Source organism: Macaca thibetana, chromosome 2, assembly GCF_024542745.1.
Source record: "Macaca thibetana thibetana isolate TM-01 chromosome 2, ASM2454274v1, whole genome shotgun sequence".
Classification (NCBI taxonomy): Eukaryota; Metazoa; Chordata; class Mammalia; order Primates; family Cercopithecidae; genus Macaca; species Macaca thibetana.
Genome location: NC_065579.1, coordinates 23870847 through 23890441, shown reverse-complemented (window position 1 = coordinate 23890441; position 19595 = coordinate 23870847). Strand labels below are relative to the sequence as shown.

At 42.5% G+C, this 19595-nt stretch overlaps 1 protein-coding gene across 16 annotated transcripts in view; it reads right to left on the bottom strand.

The window, feature by feature from the left end:
• The window catches only part of THRB (thyroid hormone receptor beta), a 371482-nt gene that overhangs the window by 105475 nt on the left and 246412 nt on the right, over positions 1 to 19595 (bottom strand). For 13 of the 16 annotated variants that reach the window (XM_050779475.1, XM_050779478.1, XM_050779473.1 and 10 more), the window contains one exon: positions 136 to 199. The exons of the other annotated variants lie outside the window; for them this stretch is intronic. In XM_050779475.1, the coding sequence (XP_050635432.1) occupies positions 136 to 157 (22 nt within the window). In that variant the 5' untranslated portion in view covers positions 158 to 199. The remainder of the gene's footprint in view (positions 1 to 135; positions 200 to 19595) is intronic. 16 annotated transcript variants of the gene reach the window in all.

Genomic DNA, 19595 nt, shown 5'->3' with positions numbered 1-19595 from the left:
AGGATTTAATAATACTTATTGGTTTGGAAATAATGGTTGCTGAAACTCGCAAGTTAATCTTTAAGAACCTATAATTTCACTTTAGGTGGAACAAAAATGAAGACAACAAAGAAAATGTTAAAAAAAAAAAGATACCTGTCATACTGTTGGGAGTCATAGGTTAGTAATCATTCTGGATCCCTTTTTTCACTGACATCTCCTACAAAGAAAAAATACAAAAAAAAAAATCACAGATTACAATCTGCATTTTCCATAATGCTTTTGTTCCAAACAGTATCAAATGCATTAATTACCTTGAAGCAATATTTGTTACTCTCAACTCAGAACTGGGGACATTGAAGCACAGGTGGGCTATATGATATGTGTAAATTTGTAAGACCTCTTAATTTTCATCTCAGGGTTCCTTCTATAAACATGTTTTAAAAATAAATTTTTTTTTTAAGGTCAAATTTTTCCATCTCGGCTTTTTAAGAAAGCTACCAGCCCATTGATATGCTGTTTATCCCAAGAGTGGCTAAGATGTAAGATGTATTAGCATCTCTAATCTAGATCTTGCTTCTCCAGGTGTGGTCTGTGGGCCAGCAGTCTTGGGATTGCCTGAGAGCTTGTGAGAAATAGAAAATTTGGGGACTCTCTTAGTCAGAATCTGCATTTGGACAAGATCCCCAGGTGATTCACGTGCACTTTAAAGTCATAGACACACTGCCCTGGAGAACTGAATCCATATTCTCATCTGCCCATTTATGACTTCTCCTCATCAGAACTGAACTCCCCCGCTCACCACTACCTTAATGAGATCCAAGAGCAACAGAGAGACTTGGCCCTCAGGCTGGGGATGGAGGCCTGGTGCGTGTCAGTGACCAGAGGTGCCCTGACCCAGGGAAGAATGCTGAGAAAGGCCGCACACAGACGGATGACAGAGATGGACACTGGCCGGTGATGAACCTGGGTCACAGCCCTTCAGCATATTGCTGGAGACAGATTAGGATTAGGTTTCTTTTTCTGGAGTGTGTTCTCTGGCCAGAGGTAGATGGTGGTAGCATGTTGGCTTAGGAATAGCACTGAAGCCTGAGGTATGGGCTTGAGGTCCAACATTGTCATATACTACCAGCTGTGGGATCAGAAGTAATTTCAAAGCACTGGAAACACGATTTCTCCAGTATAAGATGAGGAACTGATACTTGTTCTGCTTATTTCACAAGGCTAGTATTTCTGAGGTTTGAAGATGATGTGAGTGGAAGTGCTGGGTAATCTACAGTGCACTGTGCACATGAAAGGCAGGAATAATCTTGTTAAATAACTGGTTAGAGAAGAAGAAGGAGGAGGCAGAGGAAGTGTGTGGATTATGTTTTCAACACAGATTTATACATAGCCATTCATGCTCTGTCTCCACATCTAATGCTGCAGCAATGACTTCAAACCTCGATCATACTTCTTGTCCCATTCTGTGGAAATTACATGTTTACATGGCTGCCTTTCCCACCAACTGTAATCTCTTTATGGCAGAGACTTCCTTTCTCATGTTTATATCTTCTACACTGAGCAGAATGTCAGATACATAACAGGTACTCAACAATATATGTTGAACAACTAAATAAAATAAGATTAATGAAGTTGACATAGCAAAGTGTAAGCTGCCAAATTGGCATCCGATGCAGGGGATGAGTATTCACTGCTAGGAAAATGCATTCTTGCCTCAGATTAGCTCGTCAAGGATCTCTACCACAAGCCCTTTGTCCCATCCTTATTCACCTGTCCAGCAGCGTTTTGAGTGAGAGGCATCAGGTTCTGAGATGCCTTAGGTGAGAGCACAGGTCGTATCTACAGTATTGCGGGTCCTGACCCTGTTGCTCCTCTTAGAAACTGCGCTGCCATTAACCTCCCCCTCCCAACCCACAGAAGCTGCCACGTTTTCACGTGCTACCACCCCTGAATATTCTAAAGAGGTGGAGGAACTTGGCTTGGACTGTGCCCCACCATAGTGCCCCACCTCTGGCCAAACTGGCTCAAGACTTGAAGTGGACTAATAAGATGATTTTTCAGGATGAAAGAAAGGGAAGGAGTGAGGGAGAGACAGAGAGATTTTATCTAGATCCTCTCTAGGGACAGAATTTATCAGAAGTTAAAACTCTAAAACTGAGACCATATCTCTCAGCCACCTGGAAAAAGTCCATTTGAAGGTGACAGAGAGGATCCATCTGACATTCACAGAGAGCCTAAAGTGGAAGGAGAAAGCTGTGGTGCCTCTCAGCTCCTCCTGAGGCCCAGCCGTGTCCTCTTCTGCCCCTCCAGGGATTTGGCTACTCAGTCCTTCCTTGGATGCTCTCAGTAAAATATTACCCTTTTTACAATAAGCTGGTTTGACTTAGGTTTCTGTCACTTGCAACCAAAAGAATCCTGACTGATAATATTAAGATACAACATTAATACAAACATGTCAGCATAGTTTTGTATGCTTTTTATTGTCTGGAAGGCAAAGCTATAAAATCCCAGTTATGTCCTTATGATATCATCAGTTAAAAATATCTTCATTTTCAAAATTCCAATTGAAAAGGCATATGAACTACAGGCAATTATTGTGTGTGGGGCAGAAAGCACCTAGGAACAGGGAAAAAAATCTTAATTCTTATTAAGACTTTAAAAAGTGTTATCACCACAAAATTTGGTACTAATGTTTTCTTTTTAGTACTATTTTCCTTCAACCATAGTACAATTTAGTACTTTAGTATTTTAGTGTTACTATTACTATATAACAGAAATAGTATTACTAATAATATTAATAGTATACTAGTGTTACTTTTACTGTAGTATTTTGGTATTATTTAGTATTTAGTAGTATTTACTACCATTTTCCTTCAGTGAGCTCTAGAGTTTTCAGTGTAATTCCAGTAAAGCTTCTAACAATCCCTCAGAGAAGGCAGGTGTCCCTGGGCCTCCCTTCCTGGTCTCCTATCCTATGTGGTGAGTGTTGGTAAAGTGCTCTGTAGTGAGGAGGGGAATCCCAAGATGGCCCTTTCCACAGCCATGGCAGAGGCCTGGAGCTCACCAGCAAATCATGGGATCAAAGGAGAAAACAAAGTCCAAAAGAACTTAAAAGTAAAGCAAGCTGAGTTTCTTTACTTGCCAGGAAGGAAACAAGCACAGCGAAGGGCTTTGTAGGTCAGGGAGGAGGAAGGGTCAAGGACTTGATGGGTTAGAACGGGGTGGCTATGCTAATGAAGGATTGATACCTAGCACCTGTGTGTCATTCATTAAAACATGCCCTGTTTCTCTCTGGTCAGGGAAGTGTTTTCAGTTAGATCCAGTGCGGGTCGGTGTACCACGGCCCTTCAAAGTCGATGGTCCTTTCACCACTTCAACAGTTCAGCACCAGGGGAAGGGAAACGCCATTCCATTTAGTCTTCTAGGCAAGTGCTACCCAAGTGGAGGATATTCCTTTGACATGGGTCATTCATTTGTTTGGTTATCGCGAGGCCTTGGTTGAGGCTACTCTGTTCAGGCAATGGCCTAGGTTTTATTCAAAGACAACACCGTGGCCTGTCCACAAGCAGCTTCTAAACTAACAGAGGGAGAGAATTGCACCAAATAAGTGCAAACATGTATACAGGTTTCACCCTACATGTCTCTTCAGAGTGGACTGGGGCCATGAGAGAAGGAAAGGTTATTTCTACTTGGGCTTATTTGGGGAGGATTTTGAGTGGAGGTGACCCCAGGCCTTTCGGCCCTTCTTTTAAATAGACTTCTCCTCAGGTTATGATTTAACTCTTTGTTCTCATCCTTGTGCTCCTAAGGCCCATGGACTACTCTGAAAGGAATGAGCTTCATACAGAAAAACTGGGTGGTGCCTTTACGTTACGCAGGTTTTAAGCAGGGGTGTGATGTGACCCAATGTGTGTTTTGAAAGCTTTCCAGCAGCTCGTGGGTGGAGAGCAGACTGGTCAGGCCACGGAAGGTCCAGAAGAGAGAAAAAGGTGCTGGAGTTTGAGGGGAGGTGGTGGAGATGGTGAGAGGGCTAGGTGTTTAAGTGACATTTAGGAGGTAGAAACAAGACTTGTGAAGAATGTGATAGGAGCATTTAACACTGGGATAAACACCACAGATGCAGACAGGTTAAGATTGGAGGCTCTCTGCCCTCAAGGAATTTACAATCCATTTTATAAGCTGGTTGGGAAGGAACAGCTAAAAATAAAAGTCACAGATGCCATGTGCCAAGGGGTGGTGCTGAGAATCATACAGGTGGAGCCTTCCTCTGCCAGTTCTACCCGTTCTCAGCCCAGTGCTGTGTCCCTTAAATAAAGCTCATTCCACTCATTGGAAGAGTAGAAAAGCATTCACCTCTCAAACACATAAAATGTGTTTGTATTTTAAAAATACAAATGATGGTAAAGTTATTATTGAATCCTCTGAAACTGAAAAGTAAATGGAATTATTATCAGCACTTAGTAAATAGGTCCAGGGACTGTGGAAGGCCTTGGGCTCCATGCCACACTGTGAACTGTGGCTGCTGCTAATTACTCTAACAGCATCTCGGGCGGCATGGACAGAAATATAGCTGGGCACTGTGGCATGCACTTGATACTCTTAGCTACTTGGGATGCCAAGGTGGGAAGACTGCTTGAGCCCAGGAGTTTGACACCAGCCTGGGCAACATAGTGAGACCTTGTCTCAAAAAAAAAGGAAAGAAAGAAAGAAAAGATAAAAAGAAGGAAGAAAGAAAGAAAGAGAAAGAAAAAGAAAGAAGAAAGAAAGAAAGAAAGAAAGAAAGAAAGAAAGAAAGAAAGAGAAAGAAAGAAAGAAAGAAAGAAAGAAAGAAAGAAAGAAAGAAAGAAAGAAAGAAAGAGCCTGTAGGACATTGGTCAGACCACATGTGGGCTGCTACATTTTAAGAGGGATGTCTCATGTACAATATCCTGGCCAATGGAAAACATATCTTACGGAAACATTGAAGGAAACCTAGAAAAGGGAAGAGTCACATGAGGGGTAGACAGTGGTCTTCAAATATCTGAGAAGCTGTCACGTGGAAGAGAGTGCAGGCATGTTCAGTGGACAGAGGACTGTGGAGAGATGCTTGGAGACTACTGAGGGGCCTTTCCCTGCCCTACCTGACATCTAAGAAGATACATGTCTCATAGGCTGGGGCGGCCACACAGAAGAACACAGTCTCCTTACCTTGCACTGCTTTTTACTCTCAGGGCATGTTAAGCCTCTCTTGAGAAGACCTGGGTCTTTAAGCTGCAATAAAGTAGGCGCCGTGTATATGAAATGGCTCCAGGGACAAGCTAAAATCCTGTTCCATGTCCCTCACTCCCTTCAAATTCTCCTTTAAAGCTTCATTCTTTTTTTTTTTTTTTTTCCATTTTTTTAAAAATTTATTATTATTATACTTTAAGTTGTAGGGTACATGTGCATAACGTGCAGGTTTGTTACATATGTATACTTGTGCCATGTTGGTGTGCTGCACCCATCAACTCGTCATTTACATCAGGTATAACTCCAAATGCAATCCCTCCCCCCTCCCCCCTCCCCACGATAGGCCCCTGTGTGTGATGTTCCCCTTCCTGAGTCCAAGTGATCTCATTGTTCAGTTCCCACCTATGAGTGAGAACATGTGGTGTTTGGCTTTCTGTTCTTGTGATAGTTTGCTAAGAATGATGGTTTCCAGCTGCATCCATGTCCCTACAAAGGACACAAACTCATCCTTTTTGATGGCTGCATAGTATTCCATGGTGTATATGTGCCACATTTTCTTAATCCAATCTGTCACTGATGGACATTTGGGTTGATTCCAAGTCTTTGCTATTGTGAATAGTGCTGCAATAAACATACGTGTGCATGTGTCTTTATAGCAGCATAATTTATAATCCTTTGGGTATATCCCCAGTAATGGGATGGCTGGGTCATATGGTACATCTAGTTCTAGATCCTTGAGGAATCGCCATACTGTTTTCCATAATGGTTGAACTAGTTTACAATCCCACCAACAGTGTAAAAGTGTTCCTATTTCTCCACATCCTCTCCAGCACCTGTTGTTTCCTGACTTTTTAATGATCACCATTCTAACTGGTGTGAGATGGTATCTCATTGTGGTTTTGATTTGCATTTCTCTGATGGCCAGTGATGATGAGCATTTTTTCATGTGTCTGTTGGCTGTATGAATGTCTTCTTTTGAGAAATGTCTGTTCATATCCTTTGCCCACTTTTTGATGGGGTTGTTTGTTTTTTTCTTGTAAATTTGTTGAGTTCTTTGTAGGTTCTGGATATTAGCCCTTTGTCAGATGAGTAGATTGCAAAAATTTTCTTCCATTCTGTAGGTTGCCTGTTCACTCTGATGGTAGTTTCTTTTGCTGTGCAGAAGCTCTTTAGTTTAATGAGATCCCATTTGTCAATTTTGGCTTTTGCTGCCGTTGCTTTTGGTGTTTTAGACATGAAGTCTTTGCCCATGCCTATGTCCTGAATGGTACTACCTAGGTTTTCCTCTAGGATTTTTATGGTATTAGGTCTAACATTTAAGTCTCTAATCCATCTTGAATTAATTTTCGTATAAGGAGTAAGGAAAGGATCCAGTTTCAGCTTTCTACTTATGGCTAGCCAATTTTCCCAGCACCATTTATTAAATAGGGAATCCTTTCCCCATTTCTTGTTTCTCTCAGGTTTGTCAAAGATCAGATGGCTGTAGATGTGTGGTATTATTTCTGAGGACTCTGTTCTGTTCCATTGGTCTATATCTCTGTTTTGGTACCAGTACCATGCTGTTTTGGTTACTGTAGCCTTGTAGTATAGTTTGAAGTCAGGTAGCGTGATGCCTCCAGCTTTGTTCTTTTGACTTAGGATTGTCTTGGAGATGCGGGCTCTTTTTTGGTTCCATATGAACTTTAAAGCAGTTTTTTCCAATTCTGTGAAGAAACTCATTGGTAGCTTGATGGGGATGGCATTGAATCTATAAATTACCTTGGGCAGTATGGCCATTTTCACGATACTGATTCTTCCTATCCATGAGCATGGTATGTTCTTCCATTTGTTTGTGTCCTCTTTTATTTCACTGAGCAGTGGTTTGTAGTTCTCCTTGAAGAGGTCCTTTACATCCCTTGTAAGTTGGATTCCTAGGTATTTGATTCTCTTTGAAGCAATTGTGAATGGAAGTTCATTCCTGATTTGGCTCTCTGTTTGTCTGTTACTGGTGTATAAGAATGCTTGTGATTTTTGCACATTAATTTTGTATCCTGAGACTTTGCTGAAGTTGCTTATCAGCTTAAGGAGATTTTGGGCTGAGACAATGGGGTTTTCTAAATATACAATCATGTCATCTGCAAAGAGGGACAGTTTGACTTCTTCTTTTCCTAACTGAATACCCTTGATTTCTTTCTCTTGCCTAATTGCCCTAGCCAGAACTTCCAACACTATGTTGAATAGGAGTGGTGAGAGAGGGCATCCCTGTCTTGTGCCAGTTTTCAAAGGGAATTTTTCCAGTTTTTGCCCATTCAGTATGATATTGGCTGTGGGTTTGTCATAAATAGCTCTTATTATTTTGAGGTACGTTCCATCAATACCGAATTTATTGAGCGTTTTTAGCATGAAGGGCTGTTGAATTTTGTCAAAAGCCTTTTCTGCATCTATTGAGATAATCATGTGGTTCTTGTCTTTGGTTCTGTTTATATGCTGGATTATGTTTATTGATTTGCGAATGTTGAACCAGCCTTGCATCCCAGGGATGAAGCCCACTTGATCATGGTGGATAAGCTTTTTGATGTGTTGCTGAATCCGGTTTGCCAGTATTTTATTGAGGATTTTTGCATCGATGTTCTTCAGGGATATTGGTCTAAAATTCTCTTTTTTTGTTGTGTCTCTGCCAGGCTTTGGTATCAGGATGATGTTGGCCTCATAAAATGAGTTAGGGAGGATTCCCTTTTTTTCTATTGATTGGAATAGTTTCAGAAGGAATGGTACCAACTCTTCCTTGTATCTCTGGTAGAATTCAGCTGTGAATCCATCTGGTCCTGGACTTTTTTTGGTTGGTAGGCTATTAATTATTGCCTCAATTTCAGAGCCTGCTATTGGTCTATTCAGGGATTCAACTTCTTCCTGGTTTAGTCTTGGAAGAGTGTAAGTGTCCAGGAAATTATCCATTTCTTCTAGATTTTCCAGTTTATTTGCGTAGAGGTGTTTATAGTATTCTCTGATGGTAGTTTGTGTTTCTGTGGAGTCGGTGGTGATATCCCCTTTATCATTTTTAATTGTGTCGATTTGATTCTTCTCTCTTTTCTTCTTTATTAGTCTTGCTAGTGGTCTGTCAATTTTGTTGATCTTTTCAAAAAACCAACTCCTGGATTCATTGATTTTTTGGAGAGTTTTTTTGTGTGTCTATCTCCTTCAGTTCTGCTCTGATCTTAGTTATTTCTAGCCTTCTGCTAGCTTTTGAATGTGTTTGCTCTTGCTTCTCTAGTTCTTTTAATTGCGATGTTAGAGTGTCAATTTTAGATCTTTCCTGTTTTCTCTTGTGGGCATTTAGTGCTATAAATTTCCCTCTACACACTGCTTTAAATGTGTCCCAGAGATTCTCGTATGTTGTATCTTTGTTCTCATTGGTTTCAAAGAACATCTTTATTTCTGCCTTCATTTCGTTATGTACCCAGTAGTCATTCAGGAGCAGGTTGTTCAGTTTCCATGTAGTTGAGCGGTTTTGATTGAGTTTCTTAGTCCTAAGTTCTAGTTTGATTGCACTGTGGTCTGAGAGACAGTTTGTTATAATTTCTGTTCTGTACATTTGCTGAGGAGTGCTTTACTTCCAATTACGTGGTCGATTTTGGAGTAAGTACGATGTGGTGCTGAGAAGAATGTATATTCTGTTGATTTGGGGTGGAGAGTTCTATAGATGTCTATTAGGTCTGCTTGCTGCAGAGATGAGTTCAATTCCTGGATATCCTTGTTAACTTTCTCGTTGATCTGTCTAATGTTGACAGTGGAGTGTTGAAGTCTCCCATTATTATTGTATGGGAGTCTAAGTCTCTGTAAGTCTCTAAGGACTTGCTTTATGAATCTGGGTGCTCTTTTAATGGGTGCATATATATTTAGGATAGTTAGCTCTTCCTGTTGAATTGATCCCTTTACCATTATGTAATGGCCTTCTTTGTCTCTTTTGATCTTTGATGGTTTAAAGTCTGTTTTATCAGAGACTAGTATTGCAACCCCCACTGTTTTTTGTTCTCCATTTGCTTGGTAAATCTTCCTCCATCCCTTTATTTTGAGCCTATGTATGTCTCTGCGTGTGAGATGGGTCTCCTGAATACAGCAGACTGATGGGTCTTGACTCTTTATCCAGTTTGCCAGTCTGTGTCTTTTAATTGGAGCATTTAGTCCATTTACATTTAAGGTTAAGATTGTTATGTGTGAACTTGATCCTGCCATTATGATATTAACTGGTTATTTTGCTCGTTAGTTGATGCAGTTTCTTCCTAGCCTCGATGGTCTTTACATTTTGGCATGTTTTTGCAATGGCTGGTACTGGTTGTTCCTTTCCATGTTTAGTGCTTCCTTCAGGGTCTCTTGTAAGGCAGGTCTAGTGGTGACAAAATCTCTAAGCATTTGCTTATCTGTAAAGGATTTTATTTCTCCTTCACTTATGAAACTTAGTTTGGCTGGATATGAAATTCTGGGTTTAAAATTCTTTTCTTTAAGAATGTTGAATATTGGCCCCCACTCTCTTCTGGCTTGGAGAGTTTCTGCCGAGAGATCTGCTGTTAGTCTGATGGGCTTCCCTTTGTGGGTAACCCGACCTTTCTCTCTGGCTGCCCTTAGATTTTTTCCTTCATTTCAACTTTGGTGAATCTGGCAATTATGTGTCTTGGAGTTGCTTTTCTCGAGGAGTATCTTTGTGGTGTTCTCTGTATTTCCTGGATTTGAATGTTGGCCTGCCCTACTAGGTTGGGGAAGTTCTCCTGGATGATATCCTGAAGAGTGTTTTCCAACTTGGTTCCATTTTCCCCCTCACTTTCAGGCACCCCAATCAGACGTAGATTTGGTCTTTTTACATAATCCCATACTTCTTGCAGGCTTTGTTCATTTCTTTTTCTTCTTTTTTCTTTTGGTTTCTCTTCTCGCTTCATTTCATTCATTTGATCCTCAATCGCAGATACTCTTTCTTCCAGTTGATCGAGTCGGTTACTGAAGCTTGTGCATTTGTCACGTATTTCTCGTGTCATGGTTTTCATCTCTTTCATTTCGTTTATGACCTTCTCTGCATTAATTACTCTAGCCATCAATTCTTCCACTTTTTTTCAAGATTTTTAGTTTCTTTGTGCTGGGTACGTAATTCCTCCTTTAGCTCTGAGAAATTTGATGGACTGAAGCCTTCTTCTCTCATCTCGTCAAAGTCATTCTCCATCCAGCTTTGATCCGTTGCTGGCGATGAGCTGCGCTCCTTTGCCGGGGGAGATGCGCTCTTATTTTTTGAATTTCCAGCTTTTCTGCCCTGCTTTTTCCCCATCTTTGTGGTTTTATCTGCCTCTGGTCTTTGATGATGGTGATGTACTGATGGGGTTTTGGTGTAGGTGTCCTTCCTGTTTGATAGTTTTCCTTCTAACAGTCAGGACCCTCAGCTGTAGGTCTGTTGGAGATTGAGTGAGGTCCACTCCAGATCCTGTTTGCCTGGGTATCAGCAGCAGAGGCTGCAGAAGATAGAATATTTCTGAACAGCGAGTGTACCTGTCTGATTCTTGCTTTGGAAGCTTCCTCTCAGGGGTGTACTCCACCCTGTGAGGTGTGGGGTGTCAGACTGCCCCTAGTGGGGGATGTCTCCCAGTTAGGCTACTCAGGGGTCAGGGACCCACTTGAGCAGGGAGTCTGTCCCTTCTCAGATCTCAACCTCCGTGTTGGGAGATCCACTGCTCTCTTCAAAGCTGTCAGACAGAGTCATTTGCCTAAAGCTTCATTCTTTAGCTGAGTGATCTCAGCTATTAGGGAGCGTGCTCTCCTCAAGAAATGTAATGAAAAATTTCATTTCCATTTAATTATATCACTTGCCCCTCCTCTTGAAAAATGGGCAAGTGATTTGGTATATATTTTCAGAGGGTTCACAGATACTTCACAGGTGCAAAATCTACTCACGGCTGCCATATTAAGCTTTGGCTATGGACTTGATCAATCTTAAAATGCAGATCGCTAATGGAAAAGATGTAAGTTGATGTAAATGTGATCTAGTGAATAGAATGAAAAGGAGACACAAGAGCTATTTTTGGTTGGGAGCAAAGAGAAGAGAACCTACAAGCAGTAGATTCCTTTGTGGGTGGAAGATGAGTTTCTAAAAACAAGCCTGGAGGCTGAAGAGGAATCCATCAACCCAAGGATCTGGTATAGGGCTGTCCCATTAACCCCATCATGGGACACCAACTCAGGCTTTAGATCATTCAAGATGAATTACTCATGGAGCCCACTCCTGCAAGGCTTAGGTGAAGAACCAACCTGTAACTCAGGGACAGAAGAGCTGAACAAGAGGGATAAAAGATGTGTTTGAAGGCACTGAAGAGACTGTGATTAATTACACCTGTATGAGGGAACCCAATGGTGATACTTGAGTTTGGCTTTGGAAAAATGAGCTGGGATTTTTTTCCAGGCAGGGGATGAAAAGCATGGCTCAGAAGCACCAAAAGAGCAAACGGTATGTGATTGTAGGAGCGGGGCAGGAAGTGACTATGAATGACGCTGCAAATGCAGTTTCAGGCCAGATGGTGAATGGTCTTGAAAGAATTGCTGTGGAACTTGGGCTTTATCCCATGAAAAACGGGGAGCCCTGGAAAGTCTTCAGGCAGTGATCTGGTGTGAGAAAGGCAGCCCTGCTGCAGTGTGGAGGAGGCCTGCTTGGGAGGCTTACCCTTTGGTGGCACCTCTTTGAGTGGGATCATTGCTATTAGGTTGATGCAAAAGCAATTGCTGTTTTTGCCATTACTTCTAATTGCTTTTGTTTTTGCACCTACCCAGCACTTTCCTGTCTCAGTATTCAAGGTCACAAGGCTAGACCAGTGCCAGAGAGAACACCTGAACTCCTTCTTGTAGAACTCCAGCGCGCTTGCCCTGACCACACACCTTTGTCCCCTTGCGTTTCCTTTCTCTGTATCGAAACTACAGCACTGAAGGGGCGTCTGTAAAAATTACTCCATGAAAACTCTTTCCACATAGACCTGGTGAGTCATTGTTTATCCAACCTGTGCACTGAATCAAAACATGCTTCCCCTCACAGCTCATCATCAACCTTTTCAGAGGAGAGGGGTCTGTGGCCTTTTCAAACTGTCTTCCTTAGTTTTTCTTCTCTGTGGCTGTCTCAGGAGGACGGGTAGCAGAGTGTCATGCAGACTGATGTATCAGATGATGAGATGTAACAGGGCTCATCTGTTAATACTTCGGCAGGTGGTTCATGGGCAGCCCAAGGAAGCCATGACTAACTGGGTTGGGGGCTGTGGGTTGGGGAACCTTCATTAGAAATTCTCTTGGTTCATTTTAAAAGGTCAGACCCCTGAGTGTTATGTTATTACATACCCTAGCCTGAGACCATTAAAACTGGGAAGACCTTCAGAGAAGGACACATCCATCTTCTCACCTGGCATTGAGGTGATGCGCTAGATTTCCTAAGAAGTTGCCGTGTAAGAGGGGGGCATAGCTTGGGGATGTGTCTTGAAGTTGTGTTTAGGTAGCAAGCAATTATTTTTATGAAGTTTACTTGGTATTGTGGGGTGCTGGGCATGACTGGAGTTCATGGGATGGGGCTGAGCCCCTCGCCCCACCCTGTCCCCACTTGAGCCTTCTCACAGCTCTGTCTGTGGCATCTGGAAGCACAGCTGAATAAATGCAAATGGCTGTCCCCCCAGGTGGTCTGCACCCCATGCTAGGAGGGCAGTGAGGCTGTGGATCTCTTAGGGGTAAAAGTGGAGTTTCCCCTTCTTTTCCTCTTCCCCCTCACAGGAGGAGAGGGAGAGCTATACATCAAACCTTTGACCCTGTCATTTGGGAAATATTTTAAAGAACAAGTCCAATCCCAGGTATGGGGGAAAGGCTCCTGGTCTGGGCATCATTCCAGATGGCTTTGGGTCTCAGTTTAGTAGTTTGGGGATCATGGACAAGTTCCTTTAACTCTCCAGGCCTCATTTGTAAAGATAAATCACAATTCCTGCCCTCTCAGGGTTATGCTGAGGACAAAAGGAATTGGAAAATGCCTGTAAATTTAAAAGGAGGACACAAATGTAATGTATTGGGAGACTTCTTTATTGTTATAGGCATCATTATTATGATCTCCTCATCTCCTGGCCAGCCTCAATCATCCCACAGGCATGGGGAACTGAAGCTCTTGCCTGGTCTAACTTCAAGGCTCCCTGAGGTCATTTAAAGACTCAAGAACAATACAGAGTCCATCTCCCCAGACGCGGTCATCACCAAGATTAAAAGGAGGTGAAATTGCTTCTCCTTCACCCACCATTCTCCTCTTGCAAGGCTGAATTTTACCTTTTGTGAAAAAATTTTTTCCCTCTCAAGGTTACTTTGCATGTTCATTTAACCTTGTTATGGGGAGTAAGAAAGTTTGGACACAGAAATAAATTTGTTCCCAAGTCTATAGCATCCTAAGTGCAGCCCCAGCTGTCCTTCTCCGAGGCCTTTGCATTTTAATATTAAATCTAGGACCCAATGAAGTGAATAAATAATGGTTGAATTTCTCATGATAGGAATCAGTTAAGAACTCAAATAGGAGAACAGAGGCAAGGTGTTTTCAAATCATACCACGCTGTGATCCACCTTTTGTATTCAGTAAAACTAACCCTATTTGGGAATGTAGTATCAAAAAATCAGTAAGAGAAAAAATATGAAAAGCTAGTGTAGTTAGACTGGGCATGAGGCTAGAGAGGAACATAAGACTCTGAGTTAGTAAAAGTGTGGAAAACTAGTGAAAGCTCTGTCAGTCCCGTAGCCCAGGTATTAATCTGAGTGGGTCACCTCTTGGAGGGGAAGGCAGTCAGAGTCTCTCCATTGGGTGTGGCAGGAGACTCACGCCCCACATAACAGACTTTAGCAAATGACTGTTGAATGGCAAAGCTATACTTTTCATTTTCAGATTTTCAGGCAGTCTCTGTAAGTGTTTTGCCTTCAGGAAGGGAGATAATTCAACCAGGGTCTGTGATTGAAACTGAGCTTCATTTGCTGTTGCTGATATTTCTTTCTGTTCTTAGTAAAATAATTCACTTTTACTTCCACTCCACCCACTCTCTCAATTCAAGTTCAACAGTCTCACTCTAGAGTTCACTCTACTCTTTATGTTAGTCAACATCCAGGCCAAATCATCGTCCTCTTCTCTCTCTTCACCTTCACCTCTCCTTTTCTACCTCTCTCCCAGGCAAAGTCACCATGGCATGTTGCAAAGAGCATCGGCCTCGCCACTTAACTATGGGATACTGAGTCAGGAGTAACCATTCCCAAAATGGGAATAAGGCCGTACATCTCAAAGGAGACATTGGGTTAAGTGAGACGTGCGCACTTAATAGACGGTAGTATTCTACACCCTTCCCTGCTGGGTTCTGGGGCTACAAGCAGAGTAAAATCTGATTCCTGTGTTGAGGACTAGGGCAGCAGTGGTAGAGGTGGAGTGGGCCTTAAACAAACATAGCCCCCTGCAAATCTAAAAGCATCAACTACATCTAATTTATTGTCACATTGAGTGAAACATGGAACACTTTTAAGCCAAATAAGGTAGTGATATAAAAGTAAAGAAGAAAACAGCCAGTAAAAGTTTTATGAGACCAACTTGAAAGGACCAGCTTGGCCACCTGCTGTTTATAGTGCAGTTTCCTTATGGCTGTCTTTCTCTACAGGTGGCCTATCATCTCTGAACACTCCTGAGAAATGGAAGATGGTCTCTTAAGAGGGCAGCCCAGAGGTAGTTTGAGGAAACGTCTGACAGCAGGAAAACACTTCGACAGATGCCCCTTTGGCCAAAGCATGCTGTTAAAACTGACTCTAGTGACACCTGGTGGAGAGTAGGGTAACTTCTTCCTGCTAAAGAAAGGCTGTGTGTGTGTGTGTGAGAGAGAGAGAGAGAGAGATGAACGGACTGGAAACACATTCATCATGTCAGGGAAATTAATTCCTAAGGAATGAGGGTACCATGCAAAACCACCAGATATCAGAATATATAATTGTGGTTAGGTGACTCACTGAGACACATGCATGAAAAACAACAAACAAGAATGTGAAAATAAAACATTAAGACTGCAGCAAAGGATTTATTATTGATTTTTAAAAAGAGTTTGATAACGAGTAAGACAGTAACAAGCAATCCACTCCCTCCCGCAACCCTGGATGGCATCATAAGAAAAGACTCTAGTACTTGATCACTTGATAGTATCATCTGAAATTTAAAAGAAAATTCAATCTTGTCCCAGGGAGACAGTGTCTCTCAGTCTGAGTCAGTGCTCTGCTGCCTCTGGAATCTGCAGTGAGCTCCTTCAGATTTTTATCCCTGGGATAAAAATAATAATCTTCCTAAATGGGGTGTTACGAGACTGCTGTGCTCCTAAAATTCCCTTGAAGATGAAGATAAAATTATCCTAATAGATATAGTTATAACTGTTCACTACTTCTTCAATGTCAAATGGGGGTCAGGGGACATGGCGCTACATTGCAAAGCTCTTGCAGAAATTGACTTCAGAAACTTTGTCTCCATTCTCACGCATTAGGTTCTTTTTTTCTTTTCTTTTTTTTTTTTTTTTTTTTTTTTTTTGAGACAGAGTCTCGCTCTGTCACCCAGGCTAGAGTGCAGTGGCATGATCTCACCTCACAGCAACCTCTTTCTCCTGGGTTCAAGCAATTCTCCTATCTCAGTCCCCTGAGTAGTTGAAATTATAGGCACAAGCCACCATGCCTGGCTAAGTTTTGTATTTTTAGTAGAGCCACGGTTTCACCATGTTGGCCAGGCTGGTCTTGAACTCTTGGCCTCAAGTGATCTGCCCATCTCGGCCTCCGAAAGTGCTGGGATTACAGGCATGAGCCACTGCATTCAGTCACACATTAGGTTTTTGTTTGATTCTGCTTGGTAAAGGTTCTGTTGGCTCTTTATCAGAAATTCCAGTGGTTTTCTGTAAGGTGTCAGGTGCATGGTATAGCACACACAGCCTGAATTTGTCTTTCAACAGTGTGTATCAAAGGTGATTTTCAGGAATGCACCAGAGCAATTTTTAGTTCAAATCTGCAAGAGTTAATCCATCCTATTTGGAACACTAAATGAGAATTTAGGTCATCATTATTATTATTTGATGGAGTCTTGCTATGTTGCCCAGGCTGGTCTCAAACTCCTAGCCTCAAGCAATTCTCCTGTCTCAGCCTCTATCATTATTATTATTATTTTGAAAAATCACAGGAGCCTTGGTTAAGGGTTGTGTCAGGGAGCTGGGATGGGTAGATCTGGGTAGGAAGGTTATAAAGGAAAGAAGCCCCTCAAAGATGCTAATCGTTCTAATTTTCTTTTAGCTTCTCCCCTGCTAATATTTAACCTCAGAATGTGTATTTCCTGCAATGCGATGGCTTGAATGCATGAGCCTGCCATGCAGTTGTGTACAGTTGTGTGCACATGCAGAACGTGTGCAGTTAAACTATACTTGGGGGCAGTCATGCTGTAACAGAAATTCCCAACTTTCTCAGTGTATGCCACTCTTAGTGTTTCAGTAATAATTTTTACAGTGACCCTTGGTCAAAAGAAATACTTAAATGCCCTGTTTATGAAGTTATGAGATCCAAACAGCTTGATAGTTGGATTTGCATGGTGTCTGACAGTTGTTTCTAGGTTTCTCTCAAAAATTAAAAACATCCCACTGTATTTCTGTGGGGTTGCTGTGGTACCCAAGGTGCTCCGGTACAGATTTTGGGAACCATGGCTGTAAAAGCTTTGAAAATCAGTGAAAAGTCTAAAAGTGTGATTTGCATTATCTCCTTTCACCCCTCACTCTTTGTGAGACCATGGCCACAATATTTCACCTAAAGGTGCCATTTAAAAGTTTCATACAGCCGAGTGAGTCGGCCTGGCTTACCACTGTGGCATGGAGAATATGAGAAAGAGACACAGAGTGAAGTCTTAGCAGGATTTAAGGCAGCCCTGGGAATAAATCAGGCTTAGTTATTATTCAGTAGTTTACTGAGCCCACATCATATGCGTAGGCTACGACAAAGAACCTAAAAAGTAAAAGAACACAGCCCTTATATCATCTGAGAAGAGGATGCAATAGGTCAGATTATCACTGGGAATTACACGGATGCCAACCATAGCTGAGAAGCTGGCTACATACTGAACACTTCACATTCTTAGGTAAAAATCACACAAATAAGCACAAGATGTTCAACATGTTGGAAGAGTTGTATGAATACCTCAATAGATGAATACATGACCGGTTGCCTGCATTCCAATTCTGTTCTGCTTCTGACTTACAGGTAGCAAGGAGCTACCTATAGCGTAAGCCAAACTAGTGTCTTTCAAACTTTGGTGAGCATGTGAAGGGCTTGTTAAAACCAACTGCTGGGCTCCATTCCCAGAGTTTCTGATTCAGTTAGTTTGGGGGTGGCCTGAGAGTTTGCATTTCTAACAAGTTCCTAGGTGATCTGGACATACTTTCCAGGGCCCACATGTTGAGAACCACCAGCCTGATCCATTTAAGAACATGTTGGAGGAACTAAGGAGCCATCCTGGTAGGCTATACTCACTCAACACATGGCAGGCACCCGCACCTCTCCATCCTGACCTGCACATGGTTAGCCTTCTCTAGAACATTTCCAGTGAACGGCAGCTTACTCTGGCCAACACATCCAGTTCTGTTGGTGGACTGTGCCCACTGAGGGCCACTTGCATTTTAAATGGGCACAGCTGAATTTGGGACACTCAGGTCCTGTGGCAACAAAATGGCAATGTGGCACAATGGGAAGGGGACTGTACCAATTGGGCGCTTTTATTTTGTATTTTCCAAAAGATTGGCTTTGCACTCTGCTTACTTGTAAGTATGGGCACAACCACAAAGGATGCAGAAAGGTGTTCTCAGTTCTCAAGGAGGGGTTTTCACAGCAGAATCATCTGAGGAGCTTTGCTCACTATCTCCAGGCCCGGGCCCAATAATGTGTACTTAGAAAAGGCCACTCAGGTGATTTGAGACCTTCTGCTCACGGGAGAAGTGCTTGAGTTTGGGCGTGGAGACAGGTCACCCTACTGTCACTTCTTAACCCTACAGCCATTTGCTCTGCCACTGCGAGCCCACATGTGTATGTCTCACTGTATTATGTCCGGCTCAACATCCTCAGGCCTACAGAGAAATCTATTCTTGTGCCTCTTGTTACCCTTCCTTGGATGGTGGCAGTCATGGCCAGTGTGGCTTATCCAAAGCACATGGCCAATTAAAACTCATTAGCTAGGTGCTAGAGAACAGATCCAAAAAGGGGTACCTGCTATTGCACCAACAAACCAAGTGCACCTTTCTAGTGGACTTCTATACTGAACCCTCCTCGCCTGCCCCTTGTCTTTATTTTCTTAGAGCAGGGTTCTCAAAGTGTGCAGACAGCAGAATCAGATCACTGGGGAACAAGAGAGCAATGCAGATGCTTGGCCTGTATCCCAGACCTCATGGGTTATAAACTCTGAAGGTGGGGTTTGGGGCCTGTGTTTCCAATGCATGCTTGAGTTTGAGAACTACCGCTTTATAGTTTTGGTGCACTCCCCTGCCCACCGCCACAAATTAGAAGGTCTTCAAAAGGTGGGGACCACCCTCCTTCCTCCCCCAACAAGTTAGCACAGTGATGGGTGCATAGTAGGAACTCAAAAAACATTAGTTACTTCTTGAAGCTAGGGCAGCTGTACTGCCTGCGCACAAGAGTGAATAAACACCCCCTTGGCGTGCCACCTCTGAGAGGTTGCCAACACTGGGTCTCAATTCTCTCCCATTTCTTATGGGTTGTATTTTCCATATTTACAAATCAGCTTTCCCTAAATCCTCTCCAAGATTTTTACATTCTTTTCAGCTCAGGAAGCCAAAAACAAGATGGCATGTTTTAGCCAATGTCTGTTTCCTGCTGGGGGGGAAGGGCATTTTTGCATGATTCTTAAATTCCATACTCCCAGCATGGTGATTATTTTCCGAACAATAGAACCAGATTGCTGATTCATGTTCGGCTCACGGCTCCAAGCATTTTTTTTTTTTTCCTGCTGTACTTGTGCCGATGCAACACAATAATGTTCTATTCATCCCTCTGAATTAGAAATGCCAGCAGCTCAGATATGCAACTGAAGAATCCCCCCTCCCCTGTGGCTTATTTAAAGCCTTCCCACAAATAACACATTTTGAAATATTAGACGGTGCTCACTTTGAGCCATTTGGCTTGGGCAAGGACAGTTAAACCTTATTTTTTTTTCTCAGCTGCTCCTTGCACAATGCCTGGCACACTGTCACTATTATTCTTAAACACTGTTTGTTGAGTGAATCACATACCCTCTTCTAGAGGTTCAAGCCTTATCCTCCTCTTCTGCCCTGATACATTACAATAAGCCCTTTCTTAGGTGCAGAGAGAAAGCCCCGCTCTCACATTCAGAGGCT